The sequence below is a fragment of the Aspergillus heteromorphus genome (assembly GCF_003184545.1).
Source record: "Aspergillus heteromorphus CBS 117.55 chromosome Unknown BO70scaffold_66, whole genome shotgun sequence".
In the NCBI taxonomy this organism is placed as follows: Eukaryota; Fungi; Ascomycota; class Eurotiomycetes; order Eurotiales; family Aspergillaceae; genus Aspergillus; species Aspergillus heteromorphus.
This window is the reverse complement of record NW_020290471.1, coordinates 13779-32484: the sequence shown is the minus strand read 5'-3', so window position 1 is coordinate 32484 and position 18706 is coordinate 13779. Positions and strand designations below refer to the sequence as shown.

Sequence of the window (18706 nt, the reverse complement as noted above, 5' to 3'; positions counted from 1 at the left end):
GATGCTAGTTCTGTTTCTGGATATTCTGTTGCAGAGGGGCAAAGTAAATTCTGAAAAGATGGCAGTAATAGGAGTGCCTTCTTCCGTCATATCCTACTCAGCCGATATCTGGCTAGTACACTGCACTATAGGTACTATAATCCCCGATGTCCCCGAGGGGGCGGAAAGCAAAAAAAAAAAAGGAGAAAGAAGGGAAAAGAAGCAAAAAGCAAAAGCGAAGGATCGAAGGATGGAAGAAACAAAAGGAAGCGCCACCAGATAGATGGGGAATGTAAGCATACTAGCAGAGAGTACCCCGTAGATCGCTATCGACTCATCAGATCCTAGTCCAAATAAGCATAAGCTCATCATCGGTGGCGCACGCCCGACAAGGATTCCCCCTGTTACACGCACGATCTCACTAGAAACCTCCCCGGAAGCGAAGAAAAATCTGATCCATCCATATATTCATACAGTGTGAAGTAAAGTAACTCCCAGGTGATGCTAGATGACACAATATACAAAAGAAAAACTGCCTCCCAAATTCCAACCAGCCAACCCAATGAATACGATGATTTGTTATAAGTAAAACGCCTACTACCTACCCATCCTGGGTAAAGTCCTTCTGCACCCGAATACCATGCAATGGAATCTCATCCTCTTCATCGCTGCTGATCCTATCCCGATTGCCCCGGATATTCGTCACCGTGAGCCCGCGATCATGTTTCGGTCGGAGCGCGGTATCGAGCTTGATCTGTGGGCTGATGGTGTCTGCGACCGCCAGGTCATCGGGAAGGTGGTAGAACGAGTGACGGCGGGCCCGGTTCGCGCTGGCTGTTATCCCGGCTGTGCTGTTTGTGCTGTCGACGGGGACCTGGGTCGGGTCGGTCTTGGAAAGAGGGGAGGATCGACTGCGGAAGAAAGCTGGCATGGCGGATTGGATTCCGAGTTTGCGCACGGCGAGTTGTAGGGCGGGTCGGACGGTGGGGAGGCAGGCGGAGACGATCCCGGCGGACATCTCGATCGCGGTCCATCCGACGGTCGGGGCGAGGGTGTAGCTTGAATCGGTGGAGGTGTAGGAGAAAAGGACGGTGAAGCGGTAGGCTGAGGCGAAGACCACGCTGGTTCTGTCAGTTTGGGGTAGGGGGACGAAAGGAGGCAGACATACAAGAAACCCAAACCGAAGGCGATGGTGAGGGCGAATTTCTCGGATAGTCGGAGCTGGAGTTTCCAGACTTGAGGGAGAGGAAGAAACAGGATGACGAGGTCGGTAGCGATGGTAGAGGTTGCGTTGGCGACCCAGGTTCCGACCTGGTTGATGCAGTGGCCCGGCAGACTCGGTTCCCAGACCTTCTGCACGGGGACGCAGATAAAGACGAAAAGGAATGTGATGCAGATAACCCACATAATGACAAAAGTGCCAATGATGTAGGCCCATTTCTTGAAGTAAGTAAAGTGGAAGATGCGGTAGTACATCAGGAGAATGCTGAGCTTGGTCCAGACGAGGTTATAGACGTAGAGAATCTCCGCAACAAGGAGGAATTTAGCGATCATGACAATCCTCCAGGCAGGCAAATTGTCGGCGTGGACACCCATGCCTTCGGAGATCATGGCAAATATGAAGCCGACGACGATCAGATTCCATGCCTGGTGAGGAGTAAGTGGCTACTCTCGGGGGTGATTAGATGGGGGAGGGAGGGAGGTCTTACCATGGAGAACAGGATCATCCAGTCATCCCACCATAGTCTTTGTTTTCGCTCGAGGCGAGAAATGATTCTCAAACAGACGGATATGAAGGCCAACAGCGTCACAGAGGCTGTGGTGGCCGTAGCCCATGTCTGGAGATTCTCAGCAGCCATATCCCATTGCCGGCGGACAGTCAGGAACGGGGTCCACAAAGCAGGAGGACGAACGGATCAATTAATATAATCTATCGAGGGCATTGACCACAAAATTCTGTACTACAGCGCTGCTAGCCTGTTAGCCAGGCCCAAGTCAGCCCCGACCCACTCTGAAAGTGGCAGGAGGTGACTTTCCTCGAGCGGATCCCGGATACCAAGTGGCAATCCATGATGACAGTAAGCATCAATCAATCAGACTCGGCCCTGGGAGTCGCAGACGTCGATCTTCTGGCCTGGACTGCCCCAGCGAGGCAAATCGAGGGCCTTTCAGGAACGCGGAACACAAGCGCCGTTCCGGGCGGCGCCAACGGACGCGAAGGATGGGAACGATTCGTCTTAGTCGAACCAAAAAGTGCGTTTCTAGCTTGTTCGGTACTTCGACACAGTGCTTCCATTCAGCTACGGCTCTCAGACCGCTTCGTTTATCGCTCCCGAGGGACTAGTACTCGATAGATTGTTTGTCTACATCCCGTATTTCTGAACCATCTCCAAAATCGCCGCGTTGACCTCGCCGGGATTTGTCGAATTGAGGTAATGCGCCCCTTCCTTGATCATCACCAATTTCGCCTCCTTCGACCCCGTGAATTTGGTGATCTGCTCTGCAGGCACCGTCGTCGCAAACGGGGTATCCTCCGTGCCCTAACATCCTCTGGGATTAGCATCGGACCAACCAACCATACCATATCCACCCACAACAACACCAACATGAAATAATGCAAATACCCCAAATCTTCCCCCCACCATGAAACTCAACACTCCAAAAAAATAGGAAAAAAACCCCCGAACAACAAAAGCAAAAGAGGGGAAGAAAAAAAAAAAAAAAAAAAAAAAAAAAAAACTCACCTGAAGCCAGTAAACTGGACACCTCACATCTCCCAGGCGCATCAGCAACCCATCTCTCGTCAAAAGGCACATCAGCGCCATGCGGACTTTCTTCCGCCCCTCATCGCCCGCATACACCTGCTTCAGCGTTCGGGTCCAAAACCCCGCCGTCTCCTCCGTCCCTCCTCTCCCGAACCCGATCCCCCCTACCAACCCACACCACACATCGTCCACGATGAACTCGGGCGTTGGGACCGAACTACTCCATTTCTCCAGGAACGAGGCGATCAGCGACACGGGGTCCCAGCATCCTTTGCTGCGCGAGTCCGCGGATTCGTAATCCATCGATGTGCCCAGGGGCAGAAGGCCGAGGGTCTATCATCACAGATAATCAATCAATGGTCAGCGCATGGCTTTACTTACCTACCCGCTGGGAATTGATATGGAGACGGGGGGGGCGGGGGGACGAGGGTTCGAGAAGGAAAACGTACCCGTTCTGGCGCCAACAGGGCCATTCTTGTGACGATCCATCCGCCTTGACTGGTTCCCAAGAGAAATGCCTTCTCGACTCCCAGCTTGTCCATTACCTGCAGCGCCATGATGGCCGAGTCCCAGTAGGTGAAGTGCTCCGCGGAGTGGCAGTGGGTGGCGCCATGGCCAAGGGGCTCGATGGCGAGGAGGTTGACGGCGTTGGTGAGAGTTTCGTCGGAGAATTGCGGCTCGTATAGAGAGACGGTCATGCACATGGAGTTGAGGAGCACGACGGTCGGCTTGGAGGGGTCGTAGACATTATTGTTGGAGAGGCGGTAGCCGGCGTCGATGCCGCCCAGGTGGGGGACGGTGATGGTCGTGGTGGCTGCCATTTTTGCTTGTTCTGAAGATGAACTGCAGGTAATTAGTTGGGATGGTGAGGGGAAATGAGGGGTTTCTATGTGCTATACAACCACTCAATGATAGGGGGGGTGGCTGGGTAAGTGGCGTGTTATATCGCGTGGAGAAGGGATCATTGAAATTCCGTCCCTCTACTTGGAATGTTTGAATTACCGCCTCTGGCCACAGATTTTATAATTCCCCGAGACCCATAGGTGAAAGAGCTAGAGACGTATCTCTGTAAAATTGCCTTTTATGATTCTGGATACAGTGAGTATTGGCTTAGTCATAGTAGAAGATGTGTAAACTACTTACTTAGGTAAGTTTAGCTGTATATACAATACCGTAATAGATTATGGATACCATCTACTGCTGCCGCTGATGGGTCTGGAGAATTGTAAAATCCGTGGCCAAAGGCGGTAATCTGTCATAATGTTGGGAATTTGGAACCTACGGGGACTGACACTGACACTGACAGTTGACAGTCTGACCCTGACTCAAGGGCTGAGGGGACACGCCACCTCAACGGAGGAGATGCCCTTTCTGGCTTCGAGGTCAGTTGGGAATCACTAATCCGAATTCACTAACCGGGAAATCACTCCACTGCCCGCCCCGCGGAGTTCCTCCTTGGACAGTCGCGAGTCGTGACCTTCATGGCTCGTACCCCGAACCCTAAGCTAGCCCGTATCTTTAATGATCACCCCCTTGGCGCAGGCCGTAGCAAATCAGCAGCCCATAGATATGCCGAGGTTTCCCGGCGTTTCCGAAACACGCTCCGCGTGAACCTTGTCATGGACCTCATGGTGCAGTTGTACTCCGTACTGCCGCTCGTTTTATTGGCCAGAACCCTCAATGAACTTCTCACGGGCATTTCTGCTATCGCCACGCGCGCCAGCGGATGGTTTCCTTCTTCGCGAAGAATCGAGTCGGGGACAGTTTGCATAATGTACATCTTGCATTAGGCAGAGATGCAAGGGGGAGATTCGGACTGGCTCTCCACCGCACCCCCATGGGAATTTTGATTATTAATGGTCGGCTCGGCCGGGTATGAGCCGTGGGCCGTGTCTCAGATGTTCCTGGTTCCAGGGTGTGTCACGCAGTTAAGCTTATTATTTTGTCGCGTGGTTGCGGGTATGATAAATTAATATTCTTCGTTATGGGTGGGTTTAGGTTGCCATTCTTTCACCCCCCCTCCCCCCACCTCGTATGCTGGTTCTCGGTGGATAAAACATCTTATGAACGGTGAATCGAGTGGTTGGAAGAAACAGATTCAAGATATAGCAGGTAGCATTTTTTTCCTCCATGTATACTCGTTTCCTTCTCGGCCTGGCTCTCGTCCGCACGATCATTGTTAGCAAGAAGACGTTAACAGGCCCAATCCTCCGACACGGTCACTGGAACACCTCTTATACCTTTGTCATAACTCTCCCCTTATACTCTGAAGAGGGCACCACCTCCCCGTCGCGACCGCCGTCACCGCGAACGGCCTTCACACATAAATATCGTCTGCAATGTTGGAAAGCGCTCTAATGATCCCCATATCCAGAAGGTCCTAGTACGTTAATGCGATCGTCACCCCAATGCCGTGAATCAGACAAATGTCGGACGCGGTTAGGAAGGGGATCTTGCAAGGGCATTTCTTCTCCATGTCTCCCGAAATATCAGCTGTTTGCAAGTGATGTCTGATTAATTTCCAGCCTTGGAGCTTGCTAATCAGCTTAATGACACCCACATACGGCATTACCAGCTCTCGATGAATTCTTGACTGGCATTCACTGAGTCAGCTTCGCCAACATCAAGTCCTGGCATGCCCATTCCACCAGTATTCGGGATGATAATTCGTGCCGACAATCAAGCTTCTGTTGTCGACAAACAAAAGATTAGCGATGGTCTCAAAAGGCTTCATAGCGACATACCTACACTGCATAGTTCTCAAAAACGACAGTATGGACAATGCCGGATCCAGGTTTCCAGAAGCCAATCCCATACATTCACCAGGCACTGCTCAAGAGACCATAGATATCTGTACTCTACAGTCACCCTCTGAAAATACATATCCACTCCTTTCTCTGGGATACGAAGTGGGTGCTGTGCGCATTCGTTGGCCTGCACTAATGAATTGTGACGCCATGATTGCAGTTTCATCATGACATCCAACTGTCAGGCCGCGGTTCCAAAATTGTCCTTGGCATCTAATCTCAGACATCGTGTACCGATTCTCCTCTGGATCGTATAACTGGCTCTTAAGGACTTTCTCGGTCAATATAAGCGGATGCCTGGAGCCTTTATTAAGAGACTCGATGGGGCGGACTTGGTTCGCAGAATCCACATCGGGAATTTGTGAATCGTTAAATCAAAAGGCTTCAGCCCGCCCATCAGTCTTCCTTACTGAGCTTTCAGTCCCTGAAATCGCGTAATCCCGAGTTCCCTTCTGGCACAAACATCGGTATGATGGCTTTCTGGGCAGTATGTGTCGGAATCGCTGGATAATGCTGGTCCAACAGCATGGTAGAAACAACACGTATGGCAAGGCAAAGCACTCGGAGGAGAGACAACACCCGTTAGTTTAACATTTCCCGCTAACCTTGTTGGCTTCGACGAAGGCAATTGAAATGCGGATTCCAGCCGAATAGCGGAAGGCCAAGCCAGAGTACTCCGAGCCGAGTTCCGCAGGCCCGGAGCGCTCCGGGATAAGCTCCAGAATGCGGGGAACGCCCGCCCGCCCGAGTCTCAACCTCACACCAACAACAACTCTTTCAACCTCCGTTCCTTACTCTTGCATCTGCTCCTATCATCCAAACCAATCACAATGAGCATCAAGCCAGACGTTGTGCGTGCATTGCAGCGCTTCTCATCCTGCGATGTAAGTAGATATTACCAGGCCCAGTACTATGGTCGGAGCTCAAGGTCCTTCAGATTGGCGATGCGCTCGTCAAACTCAAAGTCCCCCATGGCGGTTACCTGTCCGGCCTCACAATGTATTCCCCAGCCTTCATGTCTCCCACGGCCAAGGCCTTCGGCCCTGCGTACATTGTGAAGATGGTGCATGCCGCAGACAAAGTCTCGCCAAGTCAGAGTACTCACTTCGCCGACGCCATCCCTAAAGACAGCGTCGTGTTCGTATCCCAGCCCAAGGGCCTGATAAGTGCCTGCTGGGGAGGACTTATGAGCACCCGCGCTAAAAAGCGTGGTGCCGCTGGTGTCGTCATCGATGGCAAGTTTCGTGATATCAACGAGCACCGCGAATTGGGAATGAATCTATTTGCCCGTGGCAACAGCATTCTGGGAACCAATACCTTCACACGAGCGTCCGAGCTGAATGTTCCGGTATCGTACAAGAATGTGGAAAATGGCGGCGAAGTCATCGTCAATCCTGGTGATTATATCATTGGAGACGCGGATGGGGTTGTAGTAGTTCCTCCAGACAGTGCAGAGGAATGCGTGCGCCTCTGTCAGGAGCGCTTTGAGATTGACGAAGAGACGCGGCGTTGTCTAGAGCGAGGAGATGAGATAGGAAGTACTATCAAGCGACTGAGGAAGTAAACAGGTCCTGAGCATGAGCTCGTGCTCATTTTGACATGTATATAACCTCTCACGCCTCTGTGGAGACCTATAGTGGATATTGGCATCACGATGAGCATTACAGCTCATTCTTTCTGGAAGTCAACCCGGGGATATAGGCACTGTAATACGTGATTTGACGAGTTGAAAGTGTCAATGAGACCAGGGCCATATTCATCTCCGTATCATTTCCTCATGTAGGTGTAGATTCCGAAAGTGTACCCCATCCCCGGTCTCCGTGCACAAATTCTGCTGGAAATCTTTCCATCGCATAGTCAATTACCATCGTGTAAAGATATCTCGGTCAGTTGTGTCGGAACGCAGCAACGCCAACTCATCGAGGGGTGGGTTTGGATAGTCCTCTAAATCAAGAAAGTATCCTCGTCAGCTTTCAACCAACTAAAATCAACGGGATTTCATAGGGAGCCTTACTTGCCGGTGTAAGTGACCTTGATCTGGAAAAGTCTGGGTGTATTACTGAGTGGTTAGACGTCTCTTCTGTGGGCTGAATCTTGCTGTCTAGTAGTGTCTTCGGAGCAGTGAGTGATAAGATTGAGCCAACAGTAGGAAATTTGATGATCGCTCCTGATCACCCTGTTCTGTACGTGACAATGGACTATTTAATTGAGAATTCATGTCCAGTCCGATGACCTTTGCAAACAAAAGCCCAGATGAAGGGCCCATATAGCGCTACTGTCGGGAATCCAAATGGAGCGTCGGTATGCGGAGCGGGTGTCTAAATCCTCGAGGGAAGAAATGCTCGCGATTGCGGCTATCGACATAATACGCAGGATGATTGCTCCCGAGCAATCACTTCAGGTGGGGATTTTGCCATCACATAACCAAGGTGTGCCAACACAAAAGGCGTCACTAGATTGGCAACAGTGTGGTGGCGTACCTTGACATGTCTGCGTTGACATCGATTGCAGGCAGTCTGGAACCCTCGTAGAGTGGGCTAGTGCCTCTGAATCGCAACCGCGGGTCTCATTCTGCGACCTTCGCGTGGTGATGTGAATGAAAGAAAGTCTGGGGAAAGCGGAACTCGGTTGTGCGGTTGTACGAGGCGAGGCAGCGAGGCAGCAAGGCCCTCCGCGTCCTGGGCACATGATCGCGTTCCCCACGCGACTTCCCTCTTCAAGCTCGCCGTCTCTCCCCCAACTCCTCCTGCACAGCATGACCCATTGGAATGTTGCGTCTGGATGCAGGCTCTAGCATTTTCTGTCAACTGTCACCACGATCCGAGCACAATCCTATGAGCTCGGTTCCACTTCTGGTCTGGAACTATACGACAGGATCATGCTCCACAACAGACGTCTCCAGGTTGAAGAGGTAAGATCCGAAAGCTCCCGTCGAATTTTGTGGCTCTTACAGCTGAGACAGATATGTTTACGAGTCAAGCTAGGTGATTCCCTTTCGCCGAAAACCTCACATACCCTCCGAAGTCATAAATAAAGACCCTTGATAACCTAGCCTCGGCGTATGTCGATGGCTTGCAGTCGAGTTTTGAACTATATCGACCAAGATGGCGACTCATATCTCTATTGCTCCAGCTAGGGACGAAAACATTTCCTCGGGATATGATGGACATCTGGCTGAGCCGCGTCGAGCGCGAAGAGCTGCATTTCAAAGCAAGGCTCAGAAAGCCATACCGCGCCAACCACGACGCTCCCTGACATCCTGACTTAGAACCACTAATGTGTGCATTTTTCAATGCTCCCACACCCATCTTCTGACATAAGGGTCATATACCCCTTATATGGAGGTCTGGTCGTGTGAAGAAGCGCTATGTGAAGCTCCCTCCTTATCTATCGATAACTCGAAATGGCTAGGGCTTCTGCACTCCAAATCCATTGCGAAGGATTTACGTGCTTATTATGGTTATAAATAGCACAAGGCTGCATTACTGGCAATATCGTTGATCCTGTTACTCCGTACCAGTTCCTAATAAGCCTGATGACCCTGAGTCACATGATCTGTATCACTAAACCCTACAGGGCAATGTCGGGCGAAAAGTTTAACCCCGACCTCCGATATCCGGGGCTCCACCCAGCCGTCTCAGACCCTCAGACTCCCAACACTCAGCAGGTCTAATTTCTGCATTACGTATGCGCCTGCGTTTTAATCCGTTGGACACGATTGTACCGACCTGTGTTTGTGGTCGAAAATCCCAGCCTTACTGCAAACTTTGACTTATGTCATATGGGTGATTCCCAATCAGTCTATAACGATGAGTTGAAAGGATCGCTGGACAGTGGACTAAGATAACATCACCTACAGCGGGATTTCGATTTGGATTCGGCGCAAGCTAAACCTCCACTGTCGGTCTTGGCGCAACGCAATCCTCATAAATTTCAGTCCAGACAATCTCGTCTCAGGGGATCATGCATCTTGCACATGCCACATGCCATGTCTGCCCCTATGTCGTCCGGCTATCGTCACCATCCCTTGGCTCCTTTGCCACCATTAAACCAGTCGTGCGAGAGTTGTAGATCCCTCAAGGTACGCTGTCTGCCGGATCCCACTGTCCCGAGCCAGTGCCAGCGCTGCACCCGGACACGAAGAAACTGCGTGTTTGCGCACACCCTCAGACGGCAGCCTCGAAAAAAGACAGGCTCGCGAGTCGCGCAGTTGGAAAAAGACCTAAGAGATTTGCGGTCGCTCTTACATGGGCAGGTACGACCAGATTCGGATTCTGGCGAAAAAGCGTACGATGCTGGCGTCGTCGCTTCTCCGACAGCTACCGTCCCTAATAAGCTACCTAGCTTCCCGACAACATCAACCTCACTACCACCCCCGCCGTGGCGAATGGAGTCTTCTGGCTCCCATACGGCGTCTACTGTGGGCGATTCAAGTCAGGCCATTAGAAGTTTCAATGCCAGCCCAGCTCCCACCAATGTTAACCTGGCCATGGGGCCCTCCTCGGCTGGGTCGGGCGATGTGGTTGATCGCGCCCTTATATCAGCTGATACGGCACAGAGGCTGCTGTCAGTTTTCATCAACGACCTAACTCAATTCTACCCCGTGGTTGTACTCGACCAGAACACAGATATGGAAACACTACGCAGAACCAGTCCAGTGCTCTTTCTTTCGATACTATCTGCGGCGTCCCTTACTTTAGACACGCCAGATGCAGCTGTGCTGAACGAGGAGCTGCTCAAGCTGTATGCGGAGCGATTCTTCTTAAGACAGGAGAAGTCCATGGAGCTGATCCAGTCCATCCTCTTGATGCTCATCTTCTACTTTCCTCCGAAATCACGCGTACAGGGACAGTACTACCAGTATGCACACATTGCAACCACGATGGCCCTGGAGCTCGGAATCGCGGCCGGAAAAGCAGGGCAAAGGAATCACCGATGCCATGGCGAAGAAGGAGACCTGCCTGTCTCCACCCATAGTGCGCAGGCACGGGCCGTACTAGGCTGTTATCATTTTTCGTCCAAGTACGGGCTCTGAACCCACTGCGTAGTCTTCTCGTGGCTGACAACTCTGTAGCATAGGCATGCGAACACATCGACCGAATATGCTCTGCTTCAACAGTGTAATAGAAGAGTATACGAATCTTCTCAAAAAGTCCTCCAACATCTTGGATCAACAATTAGCGACATGGTTTGAACTGCAACGGATCATCGACGATACACTGTCATCGCTAGGCCATGACAGCACTCTATCAGACACCTCCCTCCTAGAATCGCAGATGATGCCAATCCTGAAATGGTTTGATTCCCGAATGTTACACTGGAAGAATTCCACCCCCAAAGACATGTTCACAGGTAAGCACCGTATCCTAGCTCGTTGATGTGCACACTTTCTCATTCTTCAGTCTGGATGACCCTCGAATACCACTACTTGTATCTTGCCATCTACGAGCTAGCGGCAGGCGAGGGATACCGGGACCCAGACGCTCCTGCGCGCAAATATTACACCCTTCCGCCCTTAGAGGGAAACATGGAGCGACATAAAGCGAACGCGCCCCTCAGCGTCGCACGGGTTCAAATCGTAACGAAATGGATGCTCGCCGCCCATCAATTGCTCGACGCATTCCTGCAATGCGACATCTCCACCATGCGCAAGCTACCCAACATGACTTACACGCGCATAGTCCTAGGCATCTCTTCCCTGCTACGAATCTACCACAAAACGCAGTTCGGCCCTCTGGGAGAGGTAATTTCTTCTCAGATGATTGGCATAGACGGATATCTGGACCGTCTGTCGCAGGCGCTGCTGCGTGCCAGCGGAGAGCAGAAATACCGCGTCCCGAGCAAGTGGTATCATGTCATCGCTGTCAAGAATCGTGACTGGTACGAAAAGCTTCAGGGGCGGCTCATCGCCCCTCCCGCGGATAGCTACCCCTATCTGCGGATCGGGATTCCTCCACCAGCGCCAGGTGTTCCCTTGTTAGATGGTCAGAGGGGTCCCGGGTCGACAGCAACTGTATCCTCCCTTGGAGGGGTGACGGCCTCGCCATACGCGGATCAATGGTACATGGATGATGCTGTGGGGAGGGCTGATTCGTCACGGCCTTTTCCGCCCGTCAGTACGCCTCTTATGTATATGGCGCCGGTACAAGCCGCGACAGAGAATGCTGATGAGGGACCGTTTCCGCCATCGGAGGGTTGGAGAATGCCTGATGAGTCTCTGCAAGGTGACGTGCCTTTTCAATACTGAAGAGCCACGGATTTGAAAATAGCAGGGTGATATCGCAGATGGAACAGACGCGTCTATTGAAGGATTTCTTTCTTTCTTTTTACTTCGTTGCATACATGATTCCCTTTATAGTCTACACACCAGTCCCCGGATTTACTCCTCTGCATCACTAGCAGCATCGATTTTTCATTCCTACGCACAATACTCAAAACCATCACCACAGCCACTGTACACCTCATAGACCCGCGGAAGAAATTCAAAGCAATCCCCATAAATAAAATAAAACACCAACCACCCACGGCCACAACGCTAAGACAAGACAATACTATGAGATCAACCATCTCACAACAATACTGTGGGACCAACTCAGTGTTCTTAGTCTTGCTCTTTTTGTCGGACCCTTGATAAGATGGCATCAGCCCATCACACAAGGCTTATGGGTCCTCCGCACGGAAGTCGGGGGTCGGGGAGCACAGCACATCCGATTCCCGATCAATGCTTGTCGCAGCGGCAGCAGGAAGCAACGAATCGGTGTGATGCAGGGTCAGCCAAGCACAGAGGAGGTGGCTGGTGGAGTAGCTGGTCCGAGGGCCGAAGCTTATATCCGCGGGGTTGGCTGATTGATCGGAATCTTGGCGTTGCGTGTAGCGCTAGCTCCGAGGATGAGGTTTGGCTTTATAGCTCGTGCGGTGATGGGTTCGAAACTTGAATATTGTGGCTGGATGATATTATTCAAGCATAAATGTACCGTTTAAGAGGTCATCTATTTTTCTGGAAATCGCATTGGTGCATAATACCGTTTGACGAACTTCCTTACGGGGATGAGGCATTACAAAATGAGGTCATGGAAATGAGCAAGATGATAGGATTGAATTGATACGCCGCGAGTCTGGGCCGTTGAAATAACCTATTTGCCACGATTCCCCATGTCTCATATCTCCGATCCAGCCACGAGAATCTCAACTCCACGTGCGTCCAAGTCATGGAGGGTGTGCCGTTGATGTTGGGATCTGTAGGTAAAACTTGATCGCTCTCCACATCAACCGGCAAGATGGCCGAGCGGTCTAAGGCGCTAGGGTCAGGTACCTGATCTTACATATTCCATCCAGGAGTATTCCTAGTCTCGAAAGGGGCGTGGGTTCGAATCCCACTCTTGTCATTCCTTTTTGCAAGGATTCCTATCCGCCCGGGATTGCGGGGAGGGAGGATCATTGCTTTTTTTCTAAAGAAAAATGCTTCTAAGGCTATGTGTTTGCATTTTCTGGGAAATTGTCGATTCTGTTCAGAATTATTATTTTCCTGCCGTTCATGTTGGTCTCTCTTGTATCTTTTTTTTTCTCTTGTACCTTTTTTTTTATGGATTTTTGGTGGACTGTTCATTGGAGGGTGGACTCAGATGTGATGTTTTAGCTCTACCGAATAGTTATATATATCGAGGGTGATGAACCGCATGGGCGGAAGGACTCAGCAATTCTACTCACAGAAAGCCCGCAAATAGTAACTGCAGAACTCAAAGCCAACCAGTATCAGTATGATTTCTACAAATGAAAAACGACATACATGAATAAAATTCATTCTCACTGACAGGCACCGGCAACGAGATCTGAACCATGTAACTGGTGGCATACAGGGTCCCATCGTGAACCAACCCCGTTCGTCTAGTGTATCATATGATTCAATGGGCAAGATTCCAGAGTCGAAGATGATCAAGACCAGCTTGAAAAAAATAAGTAATACATCCACAGATCATGATTATTATTACTAATATTAAAAGCATCCTGCATGTGCTGTCATCCTGTTTAAGGGGATAAGTTATGACCGGGACAGGAGCAAGTCGGACGGACCAGGGCTACACGTGCCTAATAATAAACCAGGAAGACCTATGACAGGAAAGATATTGGCAAGCCAAGTTAATATGCTTCCTAAAACCCCTCCTCACAATTTCAACTTTCACTGCTTAAGGAGAGATGGGACACAGTCTCCTGGAGGACCGTAGATGGCCTACGCTATGCTTAATCTACCTTGATGGTGTCACAAAAATGACAAAATTTCAACAACGGGCAAGATGGCCGAGCGGTCTAAGGCGCTAGGGTCAGGTACCTGATCATACATATTCACTCGAATATTCCTAGTCTCGAAAGGGGCGTGGGTTCGAATCCCACTCTTGTCATTCACTTTTTGCCTTTTTGTCCTCTGCAGCAGAGCTGCCTGCTATTTTTTTTTTAGCACTCACTGTCTATATAGCACCCCCCCCCCAATGTATTCTCTCCCATGTCACATGGTATCTAATTAATGATCAATCCGCAAGTACTCCGCTCCCTACTCCGTAGTGCTTTTGATATTGTTATGTCCAACCCTCACTCGATGAAGAATCTCGAACATCAACTCTCGAGTCTCATACGCAACACCCCTTTTATCAATGTATTACCATGGCCTTTTCCCAGCGCTGTTGATATCTCCTTTACGACCAGAACCACACTGAAAATCCCGAAAATACCACAAGAAACGACCCCACTACTGTTCAGATTCATCCCCCGAGTAGTAGTAGTATCGTCCAATACTCCGCACTAGCAACCCCAGCCATATACAATTCATGTAGGAACCACCGTGGAAATACACTTCTGGGGTCTCATAGATAAAATCCCACTGTACAGATAGAATTACACGACAGTGGAGCTACACCTCTGAACCGGCATTGCATAAAATGCGGGACTCGTACCCTAACAGCATCAAGCTCTCAATGCCCCCCCGGCTTACACAATGCTTACCCAACCCAATAGCAGAGCAGTGGCGTTGTGTGTATGTATGTACCTTTCAAGATACAATCCGACCACATCCCTACGACCATAGCATCCATGTTCTAGCCACTTTCCATATATACTCCACGACCATTATTATGTAGGCGAATTCTAGTCCTACTCAGTATCTGATTTGATCTCATCACCCTGTTGTAGGAACATAGAGCACAAGATATGACTAATCTTCAACAACCGGGCAAGATGGCCGAGCGGTCTAAGGCGCTAGGGTCAGGTACCTGATCATACATATTCATCCGAATATTCCTAGTCTCGAAAGGGGCGTGGGTTCGAATCCCACTCTTGTCATCACTTTTTGCTTCTTTACCTCAGCCAATCACGCTCTGTCGGTACCCAATGATTCTTTTTGGCAGAAATATGAGGCGTGGACCCAATCTCACAGTAGAGCTTGGTCGAATTGGCGCCAAGTTCATTTATCACGAGTCAAAATTGAGTGGAGACTTTAATTAATATTAAAATCTATATTATAAGTCAAGTTATGCCCATCCGATCATTCAACACAAGTGGGCTTCCCGAGTTGACTTATAGCTTTAGCCAAAAGGCTTTGCGCATAAAGCACGTGTGCCTCATATAGCACCCATGGTAGTCTTTTGAAGTCCCTCGTAGCCTGACCTTCAGGGTGTATATTGCTGCATTCGATGGTCACATATGTCAATCTCGCCTTTTCATCCGACACCCTTTCAACAATGAATTCCTGAAATCCGCCCTCCATCAACCGCCACGGACATCCGTATGAAGCTGCCTGATCAACTGATTTGACCAGCCCGTCTGGGAATTTCCAGTACATGACGGCGCCTGCCGTATCCACCTCACTTCCCTGAATGACATCTCTGTTCGAAAAGAACTCAGAAACCGGTTTAATGGCATCTGAAGGCAGATCCAGAGGCTGTATAGAAGCTCCGGTTGTTGAACTCCAGGTCCCGAGCATGAAGGCTCCAGGGAAAGCTCTATCTCCGAATAACATACTAGCAGGCATGAATGACAATGAGGGTCGCGATTTATCCAAAAACGTTGCTTCTGGACCCGTTGCTCGCGCGTCTAGAAATGCGGCAACGAAGTTCTGCATCAGATGGTGTGCGTCGTGCTTCGCAACATTGTCCTGATTGCTCGATGCCCCGTATCCCGCGAGTAGTGATAGTGGTACTTCAACTTGGTGTGCTGTGAAAGAAGGAACCCAGTGTGTTTTGTCGCCCCCTGACCATGAGGCTAGTAGTGTTGATGTTTCCATTCCCCATGGCTTCTGGGTGGGGCTTTCCCCCGCCCTCTCTAGGAGATAGCGACATGCGCTTGATTGGGGAAGATCGGTGATGGGGATTCTGGGACATGATCGGTCGAAGTGTCGCCTGGTGAAATAGATGGCCACGCTGCCAAAGGCTGCCACGGAAAGTATGGCTGTAAGTCGGGGTCGGGCTTTTATGAAGGTCATGATGCTTGTAGCAAAGAGGGACAAAATTGTAGTAGGAGTGTGAAAGATTAATATATTAAATCAAACAGCCAAGAAAGTAAGGTATGTGTTATTTAGTGTGGTACCTCAAAAGTATGTATGCAACAAAATCAGCCAAGAACTCGAAACAACAGCGAGCTCAGCTCGCTTTAAAGAAACCCGCACTTGGAAATCGACGATGCCAGAAACTAATAAACTATACACGATGCGTTGCCCGGAGTTTGACTGTGTGAGTCACAAAGAAGCTATTGCAGACACGATGCATTGCAAAACGGCGGGGAATCCCGGGTCGCTCAACACTACAACCCTATTCATCCCGGCAGCCCATTCACCGGCTGCACTTCTGAGATACTCAAATTATTACACCCATTTCATTATTGAAGCATACCTGTCTCAAAGATCCCTTCGAAAAGAGATTTAATATAAACTCATGTCCGCCCGGCCTGCACTTATAGTATGGATCAATGACCTCAATTAAAGCTCCGTTTGTGTAGCATAATATCCTACCAAAATATCATCCAATAGGGGCAATGGCGCATCTGGGAGCGCGTCAGACTGAAGTAAACTTCGGCCATAGGTTTCATCCTTCGGGATGTCCCTGTAAATCTGAAGGTGGCCGGTTCAAGCCCGGCTTGCCCCATTATTCTTTTTTTCTTTCTTTTTTTCTTGCCCAGTCAGGTTCCGTCCACTCACTCCTCCAAAAAAGGGATAAACGAACCACCTGTATATGATGAGAATTGCAAACCTTAATACCCGAGGAGTACGGAGCGAGTTATTTTGCAAGCTTCATCCAGGAAGAGATCATACATTATCACGAAGCGGTATCATACAATGCAGTATAAACAGCAACTTGGACACCATGCACTGAAACCGGCAATCAAGACTAATTAATGCCTCATCCCAATGAGCTTGTAGCAAATATTTAGTGATCATGTCACCAACTTTGTTATACTCTTGTACCGCTAGTCTTTTATATAGACCCGACTCTCTAGTTTCGAGCCATCGACCCTATCCAGAGGACTCAATAGGCCATTTGATAAGGCCATGTCGTTGCGCTTTAAGATCATGCGTTGCCAGTATGCACTGGCCACTGAGCACGCTTTTAACCAAGCGTCCCAGCGTCGTCGTCGTCATCGATATTCGAGCTTGTTTCTGGGGTCTTTCCCAAAGGAGATGCCCCATAACAATCCATAAATTGCATTAGCCCCGTTTTCGCAATAAATGGACCCAATGTTCTGTTTAAATCTGGTACTGACCCTTCTCCAAAGCCTCACTAACTGGCCCTCTCGCATGGGTAACATCTGCCTGCAAGTTCCCTAGAAGCTCTTTCGCATATACCGCAGCAACTGTCGCAGCGTAGGGCTGCCAATCCCCAGTACTTTCCCGGTCGGCATAGTCGCAAATGCCTCGGATAACGATGCATGGGAGGTCATTCATCACCCCTGCCGCTCCTCCAGCTTCAATGCAGAGTACATGCCCGGCAAAACATTTATCGAGGGCATCCCGCGCTTGTGCATCTTTGACTACCCTATTTCCAGAAGCGATTAGGCCATGATAGACCCTCACTTCCTTTCGTTCCTGCGGCTCCTCTGGGCTTCGCTTTACCTGTCCATTTTCAACAGGCTTAGGCGCAAGCAGCCATAAGGTCAAGATATAGAAAATCGCAGCAACAACAGTTTGACACAATCTCAATAACATGTACCCTTGTGTGCGTGATCGACGTGGGCCGTCAAGCGCCGCCCATGGATCCTTCAAGGTATCACACCTGGTATATTGTGGCACCAGATGCGGGAAACTCTTTTCCAAGTCACCCAGATACTTATTTATGCTCGAACCAAAGATTTCGTAGTCGCTTTTCAACCGATTCGACGCATTGAGGAGTATATTCGGAGGCCGGTTCAACGGCCCAGTCTGTACAGTTCGCCCACCACGTTCCAATTTCCCCATATCCCATTGCACCACCCCAGGGTACTGTAAAACAGGATGACTGACGACGACATCGCCCAGGCTGACTTTAAAAGGAAGACCACTGCCGGTCCCGACCATGAGTCCGAACTTGATTGATTGGAAGGTGTGAGTCATGTTAGCTGCAACGGTCGCTGCGGCATTCGTCCCTGTGGTTGGCAGATATGCAATGACGATGTTATAACCGGCGATCGAGCCAAGGTTGTATGCATTGTGGTCGTTGCGTGGTTTGGGGAGTTGGTCATGTTCTTCATCTAGCATCGCTTGTGCGGCGGTTCGTTCTTCAGGTAGGGCGCAGATCCATGCTATGGTGTAGTCTTCATGGGAAAGACTTTTTTGCTTGTGGATTCTGTCTTTGTTTGGTACCATCGTGGAATCGTGTTGATATATAGGTTAAATGCAAAAAGAACATAGAAAGATATGTATGGCGAGTGTTAAATTCCTCTGTGTCGAACTTCGGTCTGACAGTGTTGGTCGAAGTCTTATGAAGAGATGCTGGCGGCTAGGATATCCGTCTAACGCATTGCTATAGGCCTCTAAGGGCGAATAATCTCACCGCTTCATTGGCTGGGATAGATGTCGGTTTGGACCTGTGTTTCAAGCTTTGGATTTGCGGATCTGGATTCTGTCTCTATTTGTTCGATGGGGCGACGAGGCTGAAGTCCAGCCTTCTCAGCCGGATCAGGCTGCCACGTCAGTGTGCT

General features: G+C 49.9%; 7 protein-coding genes and 4 non-coding genes across 11 annotated transcripts; 6 read left to right on the top strand and 5 right to left on the bottom strand.

The window, feature by feature from the left end:
- Positions 1–448: 448 nt before the first annotated feature.
- Positions 449–1851, bottom strand: BO70DRAFT_367038 (uncharacterized protein). Its single transcript, XM_025544485.1, has 3 exons — positions 1689–1851; positions 1148–1626; positions 449–1100 (listed from the first exon to the last, which is right to left on the bottom strand). Exons 1-3 carry the CDS (start codon positions 1836–1838, stop codon positions 581–583), a joined length of 1149 nt encoding a protein of 382 aa, XP_025394231.1. The 5' UTR covers positions 1839–1851; the 3' UTR covers positions 449–580.
- A 491-nt stretch (positions 1852–2342) lies between these two features.
- Positions 2343–3565, bottom strand: BO70DRAFT_401388 (alpha/beta fold hydrolase; the record flags this gene model as incomplete). Its single annotated transcript, XM_025546978.1, has 3 exons — positions 2343–2519; positions 2724–3077; positions 3194–3565. The coding sequence occupies 3 exons, from the start codon at positions 3563–3565 to the stop codon at positions 2343–2345; spliced, it is 903 nt and encodes a 300-aa protein (XP_025394230.1).
- Positions 3566–4867: 1302 nt separating this feature from the next.
- Positions 4868–5431, bottom strand: BO70DRAFT_367036 (uncharacterized protein). Its single transcript, XM_025544484.1, has one exon. It carries the CDS (start codon positions 5311–5313, stop codon positions 5125–5127), a length of 189 nt encoding a protein of 62 aa, XP_025394229.1. The 5' UTR covers positions 5314–5431; the 3' UTR covers positions 4868–5124.
- An 859-nt stretch (positions 5432–6290) lies between these two features.
- Positions 6291–7311, top strand: BO70DRAFT_367035 (RraA family protein). The gene has a single exon (XM_025544483.1). The coding sequence runs from the start codon at positions 6549–6551 to the stop codon at positions 7113–7115; it is 567 nt and encodes a 188-aa protein (XP_025394228.1). The 5' UTR covers positions 6291–6548; the 3' UTR covers positions 7116–7311.
- A 1968-nt stretch (positions 7312–9279) lies between these two features.
- Positions 9280–12078, top strand: BO70DRAFT_367033 (Zn(II)2Cys6 transcription factor). Its single transcript, XM_025544482.1, has 3 exons — positions 9280–10573; positions 10626–10903; positions 10954–12078. Exons 1-3 carry the CDS (start codon positions 9540–9542, stop codon positions 11796–11798), a joined length of 2157 nt encoding a protein of 718 aa, XP_025394227.1. The 5' UTR covers positions 9280–9539; the 3' UTR covers positions 11799–12078.
- Positions 12079–12822: 744 nt separating this feature from the next.
- Positions 12823–12936, top strand: BO70DRAFT_t303. Its single transcript has one exon. It is a non-coding gene; the product is annotated as a tRNA-Leu (tRNA).
- A 900-nt stretch (positions 12937–13836) lies between these two features.
- On the top strand, positions 13837–13947 carry BO70DRAFT_t304. Its single transcript has one exon. It is a non-coding gene; the product is annotated as a tRNA-Leu (tRNA).
- Positions 13948–14770: 823 nt separating this feature from the next.
- On the top strand, positions 14771–14881 carry BO70DRAFT_t305. The gene has a single exon. It is a non-coding gene; the product is annotated as a tRNA-Leu (tRNA).
- Positions 14882–14959: 78 nt separating this feature from the next.
- On the bottom strand, positions 14960–16257 carry BO70DRAFT_347139 (uncharacterized protein). Its single transcript, XM_025541576.1, has one exon. It carries the CDS (start codon positions 16017–16019, stop codon positions 15084–15086), a length of 936 nt encoding a protein of 311 aa, XP_025394226.1. The 5' UTR covers positions 16020–16257; the 3' UTR covers positions 14960–15083.
- A 208-nt stretch (positions 16258–16465) lies between these two features.
- BO70DRAFT_375192 (5'-methylthioadenosine/S-adenosylhomocysteine nucleosidase family protein) lies at positions 16466–18371 on the bottom strand (the record flags this gene model as incomplete). Its single annotated transcript, XM_025545015.1, has 3 exons — positions 16466–16485; positions 17294–17631; positions 17803–18371. 3 exons carry the CDS (start codon positions 18369–18371, stop codon positions 16466–16468), a joined length of 927 nt encoding a protein of 308 aa, XP_025394225.1.
- BO70DRAFT_t306 lies at positions 16562–16677 on the top strand. Its single transcript has one exon. It is a non-coding gene; the product is annotated as a tRNA-Phe (tRNA).
- Positions 18372–18706: the final 335 nt, after the last annotated feature.